Source organism: Penaeus chinensis, chromosome 40 (genome assembly GCF_019202785.1).
Source record: "Penaeus chinensis breed Huanghai No. 1 chromosome 40, ASM1920278v2, whole genome shotgun sequence".
NCBI classification, from domain to species: domain Eukaryota; kingdom Metazoa; phylum Arthropoda; class Malacostraca; order Decapoda; family Penaeidae; genus Penaeus; species Penaeus chinensis.
Window position 1 is genome coordinate 18,874,771 of NC_061858.1, and position 7,276 is coordinate 18,882,046.

Sequence of the window (7,276 nt, forward strand, 5' to 3'; positions counted from 1 at the left end):
CACGAAGCGTCGTAGAGAGCTCAGAAGTATACCTCGCTCATACAAAACCCCAATATGCTTCGGTCCGGCTCCCTTATGCTACGAGTAATGTCCCCTGAGCACACTAAACACTGCACAATACACACCACTACACTATAGCACCACACCACTGCATTAATGAAGTACACTGCTGAGTGGGTTGATTGCTGACCTGGCACGAGGGTGGACGAGGGCAGGCGACAGGCCATGAGGTCAAGGAGGCCTGGGGCAGGCAACAATAACAGGTGTCAGAACTGAATTTGCTGGATCACTGCGCCATGTTCGTCTTCTATGTTACTCTCGTATGTATATAGTGATAATTATGTGATTATATTATACACACTTCCTTTTGTGTGATATGCTATACCATGTTAAACATAAAAGATTATGTTTAGTTTATATTGCTGTGTAGCATATCACCTATGTGAAAGGAGTACAGCATTTTATTTTGTCTCTGTAGTCACACGTCTGGCAGTAACACTCTCAGACGGAGCCTGGCGTGTGGGGCAGAGGAACATGAAGAGTTCCGTATTCATTTTGTCAGAGCTGATCTCCAATAAACCTACTTTAGTTTTCATCGGTGTTTTCTTCTCCCTCGAGCATCATAGAGAAACAGCAAGCAAACATAGAAGACGAACAGTGTCACGATCGAAAGTCACTAGAAAAGTTTTCGTCGAAGCAAAGAAAGTTCCTGAGCTCCTGTGCCTGTGATTGAAGGCTGTGATGGTCTCCACAATATACATTGAAGTGCAATAGGGCAATTTGTACGTGAGAGAAATGGGTCCTCGATTTTTATCCAGTTTCGTGTTCGTTTTTAACAATATTGTTTGCTCTCTGTTTTGTGTTTTTATGCTCTGTGTTATATGGTATTTGTTACAAATATATGTTTTTTGTGCTTTCTTTAGATGCCTATTATTCGACAATAAATAAAGTTAATTGGTATTTCTATAAGTCCCAGAATTTTGTAAAGAGGAAATAAATACTAATTAATATGTAAGCAGGCTGAAAATACAAATCACATTTTATAGTATTCAGTTCCTCAGACTCTCATTAAGGAAGAGAAATAAAACCAAATGTACCTTGCAATACGGATGACATATTCATACACGCGTTTTCTTAAATCTAATGAAACGCCTATCCTCACTTCACTTTATATGTACCATTATGCTACCTAGTTACCTACATACATTCATACATACATACATAAAAATGAATATAATGGATCAATGTTATCAGAAAAGTAGCCATTTTTCTTTTTGGGCAAACACAATCAGTTTCGAAATAATAAAGGAATTTCTTACTGAGAATATCACTTTCTATAAACTTCATCGCCATGAGTTATATAATGAATTGCACTGATTATGTTGATGAATCTCGGATTCCAATTGGCTTTTCTGAATTAGTATTTATATCTCTGCCCATTCTACATAATATTGCCCTTTTTTCCAAAGCAGTACAGCTACGTTTTCCTTTTACGTAACTGTCAGCTGAGGTTTTAGGGCTTCATTCAGTGGTTGGAGATATCTTAAATGCATTGCCCTTACGTCTGGAGAAAATAATTCCTAATATCCATTGTAGTGTGGCTCTGGAAAAATGTCAGAAAAAAGCTGGATTTTTTCCCATTGCAGCTCAAAGCAGACTGAAACAAAGCATGTAATTTATCCACTCATCAGTGTATTGGTAGCGGTGCCATGCCCATAACCGATAAGTAACCAGACTGTAACTAATTGTGAAAAATACTGTTGCATTTGTTTTTTCTTAATAAAACTCCCATTCTGTTCAGTGATATGCCCGCTGATTGTAATTTATCATTTAGTTTTGATATTATATTTATTTATTTATATCTATGTTTCGTTGTTCTCACTTTTTAAATATCACTCATAGAATGAGGTCACAAAATTTCGCTTGGTGGCCACATCAAATTCATTTGGTGGCCACACTTGAGAACCACTGGGCTATAAAAATCTTTCATATGCAAAAAGGTAATAAGTAATAATAAGTAATCCCAGTACGCAGCCACTGGCCTGCACCTCCCGTCAATACAGCACAGATGCTGGTAGTCCTTGGGACAAAATAGTAAGTGTCAACAAAGACTTGACAGCCTTCCCAATGCCAAACTTTCTAGTGTCACAACTAAATGTTGACGGTTAATGAAATATCAAAGTTACAAACCATTTTCCTTTATTGCTCATTTGTGTCAAATACAACACAATTTTTCCCTGTCACACTGATTTATATTACTTAAAATATGACAAATCAGGATAAGTTTTAAACCATTTCAGCAAAATTCATACACGGTGCACTGCAATGCACTTCCTAATGGTTGTGATAAACAGTAGATTCATCACTAGTATGAATGTACTTGACCAGATAAAGTTTGCCTCAGCAATACTTTCATTGCAACTTATTTCTGCCTTACTTTTTAAAAACTGTATCCCAGAATCTGCCAAATAAAAATACTGCTGAGAACATATCACTGGTCACCGAGGGTATCAGGTTATGTGAAGGACAGTGTTACTTCTTTCACTCTGATGCAGGTTGGATCAAGAAAAAAATTATTGGTAATACATTTGTAGCATCCTATGTTAACCACACATGAGAAAAAAAAAATCACAGTTGAAAAATCTAAAAAGAGGGATTTCACAAGTATACAAGTGGGTTGCATGAAAAGTACAAGTGAAACGAGAACAAATGCAGGAGGAAGAATGTAGGTCTTGCACTTAATACTGAAGGTAAAAAGCACACACAACTGTTAATCCTGTACATACCAAACCAACATTCACAAAATTTGAGGTTTTGGGTCTGAATTTTTCAAATACAGAAAGGGTATGACCCCAATCTTGCTTTTTTTTTTTTTTTACTTTTGTTACTTCAATGTTGGTTCGTGTCTTTAAAATACAAATGACTAGAACCATTCTTAAACAGAACCAATTCCTTGCATACAGAGATTGCAAACATGAGATTTATTCCTGAAATCAAAAAGATCAAACTTTGCCTTTTTTCCATAATAACAGTGACATCTTGAGCCTGTCAGGAGCCTCTAAGACTAAACTACTTGATGGGCAGGCTAGCCGGAGGTTTGGATAAGGAAAGGAAAAAAAACTGTTTGCTTTTAATTATCTTAATGTCTGAGGACAAGTTCAGCATTCAACCATACAAGAAAACTTCTTTTTCCACATACATTACATAAACTCATGACCAGGTAAAATTTGCGCATTAAAATGCTCGACCAAAGGCATAATGTGTTCTAAGTGTGTTTACCATACCCTGAGTGGTGTAGGGCAGCAGCACCCAAGTTGCCCTAGGGTAAAAAAAAGCCTAGAAGGCAATAAAGAGCCTTTGAGAGAATAATTCCTACACCCACTTTACATCTCAATTTCAGCATAGGAAAACTGCCTAGGAATAGTAGGTCAAAATACCTTCAAAGTGAAGTTATTGAGTCAGAGGCACTGTGCTGTGCAACACTGTTAAAACAACAGCATTTCTATCTGATGATGAGTGTATACCATCAGTGTGGGGATTGTCAGTTGCTTGAGGCAGGCTCTTACAACAAGAGAAAGGCACATGTGGGTCCCAGGACTGTGGGGGGAGTGGCTAGCCCTTGTAATGCTTGGGGTGCTAAGAGACAGTGTCAATACTCACATCCAGTAGTAATGTGCACTTTTTCCAAACAGAATACTTTAGAGAGGCACTGTGGTGAAATACCCTGTACTATTATGTTACTACAATGCCATAACATATCGCATTCAGTTTAGCAGCAAAGTGCCAGAACTGGAGAACATAAAGTAACAGCAACAATTTAATAACACACCACATCTTGTGCTTAACTGGACTGTTTTCTTGAAGTTGAGAGTAGCATCCCTGGCAAACAAGAGTGAAACTTTGGCAGTGTACATGTTAACACCATTTTATGTCACCAATTTCCACTGCTCCATAACACCCTCACCAAATGAACTGCTGGGTTAAGGACATCCATACAAATTTTTGGTTCATTCCCAATATCAGCATGGTGACACAAAAATCTGCAACATGTTTCACAAAGGCTTGAGTGGTGAGGGTCAGAGTGTCTGATGTGTAACTACTGATCTTTTTTAATAGTAAATAGAAAATATCCTGTACAGTAGAAACACTACTAGGGTTAGGATCTGTCTTTTAAAAAGATTGTATTATCTACAGTATTCACACTCCAGTGCACATGATTATGTACAGGCATTTTGGTAACCAACTAATGCATGCACATACACACAAGGTGTTTCAACAACACACTATGACAGTGTGTATATATGAACACACAATTATCGAGGAATTTGAAAGTACCTCATTTCGCTGTTGCTGTGGAACTGGCGAATAAATAGGTCTTGAGCAATGATCATTTTGATGTTTACATTGATTCAAAAGATAGTCTGGACATGCCCGATTTCATACAGGGAATGAGCAGTGCTCTTTATTATTTTAATGTCATTGATATAGCTCACATTATTCATAAATACTTTTAGCAATTTATTTTACTATCTACATTTTTTTTTTTTTTTTTCCTTACTGTGGTAGCTTTGGGCCCCAGAGAGATTCATCCTCTCGAGGCAGAACACGGATTTCAGTAATGGTATAAATTCTTTTCCAGACTCCTATTGTAGGATAAATTGTTTTCAAGCTCCTATTATAGGATATATACACAGTATGCTTGCTCTATTTCCTCACTTTTACAACCAGCATGCCTCGTTCTTTATCTTTTGCCACTTCCATCACAGGAAACAGTAGAAATACTTCTGCTGTCATGCTGTCATGTCATGGCTCAGCTATAACTTATGCTTTATCTTCAGTCACAGAAAATGTACATCTGATACACAGTTGTCACACTTTGTCACCATAATCAAGTGACATTAAATCCCTCATCTCTGCTGGTACTCTGCAAGAGGTTTAACAAGGCCTTCTGAGTACACTCGCTGAATGGCTTCGCATACAAATCTGTATTGACTCTGCAAAAAGGGAAGAAAATACACATTAATTCCCATGTTTTATAACTCAGAAAAATAAAACATTTTATTTGTCAATGAAAAAAAAAATCTACAACTAAGACAATCACAATGCAAAAAATTATAATTCCTCTTCATATTGAATAATAATATATTCGAAGACAAACACACATCATTCCTTCACAGAAAAAAGTCACCAATACTCACAGCTGTCTGGATCATCATTGCACGCTGATCCCTCATAGCTCTAACTACATCTAGTGGATAAACTGGCTCATTGGCCTCAATCAAGCACTGTGCAGTCTCCATCAAGATGAGCACGCCGGTCCTCCCAATGCCCGCTGAGCAGTGTACTATCGTGGGTTCAACCATACCTGCAATGGGAAGTTAAATTTAGTATTATCCAACAAATGCTATATTTTTATTATACATATGTAGACACGTACAGTAAAACAATGGCCCTGGGGTCTTGGAGAAAGAAGACGGATTGCACTGTACAATGAAAAAGCAAACACTATAATATATGCCTAAATTCCATGAATGAGTTTACAAAATCCAGGTTTCTTTTAAATTTTACAATACATCATTGATTAATATTTCTTTAAGAAACCTATATTACAGTCCTTTTCTGGGTTATATTCAGAAGCAAGCCTGATGAAAGGGTTTCTTTTCTAAAGTGAATTACTGATTACTGCATTATCAGTGCAGGAGTAAATAAAAGAAAATACACAGATCACCTAACTATAGCTAGCCAATCTCGCAATTCAAAGCTTAAACATTTCTGTCAATAACACATTAGTAGATGATAAAACTCCTTTGTCAATTTTAATAAAGGATAATAATATCAAACTGCCAGCTGGATCTACTTCTGAAGTTCCTGTGCCCAGGAAATTATATAGTTTTTCACTTGATATTACTGGACAGTTATCAATAAACAATACAAGAATAAAAAGTTAAGAAACAAGATATATGATACAAAAATGACAAATGACAGGAGTAGGTTAATGTAAAAACTCATGGAATTCTTTCTCATACATAGTTTCCCAGTTCTGATGTGTTTGCATATCCTTATTTCATTTTAGGTTAAGAGACATCAAGGATGTAAATGGGGTGCTATGTATCAATTGCATTACAGTGAGTTCAGTCAACTTAATTGTCTTTACCAACTTAAAAGTAAAACAAAACAAAAAATATATATGTGTATCTTATATCTATATTCAAAAATTTAGTACAACAAATATTCTTCAATAACCAAAGCATGTGAAGAGTAAAGATTATTTAAAAATCTACAGACCAGAACAAGTGACACTGCATATCACTTATCAATCACTTATCACTTATCAAAGCATTTACAACTACGACTTACGAATTTAGAACAGTTGTAAAAACTTTTATCTAAATTCCAAAATGATCCCAAGGGTTTTTTATCTCTCACCTGCTCTAGCTTGGCGAACTTGGGTTACAAAGTGGAGGAATTCTGTTGAGTCGTCAGGGACACCGTGGTCCGGCCATGCCAGGTACTGCATGTGGGTGATGTGTCGCTCATCCTGAGTCTGCAATGGCAATGTGGGCTCGTATTCACCAGAAGCACTCTAAAGCACTTACCATGCATAAATGAAAGTCACTCTAACATAAATCTTTATTAAAGTGGGAAACACCCATATCTGACATCCTTAATAGAATTTTTGTTAAAAAATGAAATCTTACTTGAACAGCATCTGAGCACCACAGGTTACATATGACTTTGAAGCATAAACATCAGTGAAAAAAACAGAAAAACGTAAAAAAGAATTAGGAAAAATAAAGCTAGAGCTTTAACACACCTCTGTGTTGATGAGAGTGAATTCTCTAAACGCAAAACCTGGCGTCTCCTCCTCCTTCAGACAAGTGACCTGGAGAGTCCCGAACTCGACAGTCTCATTCAAGCGAGGCCAGTACCGGTGACATTTTACTCTGGAAGAGGTGGGGTATTTAATCACCTATGAATGAGATAGGTTTACTGACCAACTGACTCACTATCTGGCCATCCTCCCCTTGTGTTGGTGATTCTCCCATTTATTCTTGCCTATCAGTTCTACAAAGCTATTGAAAATTAATTCCCTGTCAATAATTGAATAAATCAGATACACCTCTATTTCAATCCAATCAGTTCTATGCAAAAGACAAATTTTCTCAAGTGTTACATCAAGAAGATTCTCAGAAAATTAATAGTATATCAAAAACATATACAACACATATCAATACACAAACAATCCTCTCCCCTCACCTGCCCTGTTCGACAACTG

The 7,276-nt window shown here is 36.8% G+C and overlaps 1 protein-coding gene across 1 annotated transcript; it reads right to left on the reverse strand.

Moving 5' to 3' along the window:
* Window positions 1-2,182: 2,182 nt before the first annotated feature.
* Window positions 2,183-7,276, reverse strand: LOC125047044 (tyrosine-protein phosphatase non-receptor type 4-like; the record flags this gene model as incomplete). The annotated part of the gene is given in 5 exon segments (XM_047645085.1): window positions 2,183-4,994; window positions 5,199-5,365; window positions 6,427-6,544; window positions 6,815-6,944; window positions 7,258-7,276. Coding segments are annotated over 5 exon segments (521 nt in total), but the record flags the coding sequence as incomplete, so codon positions are not given.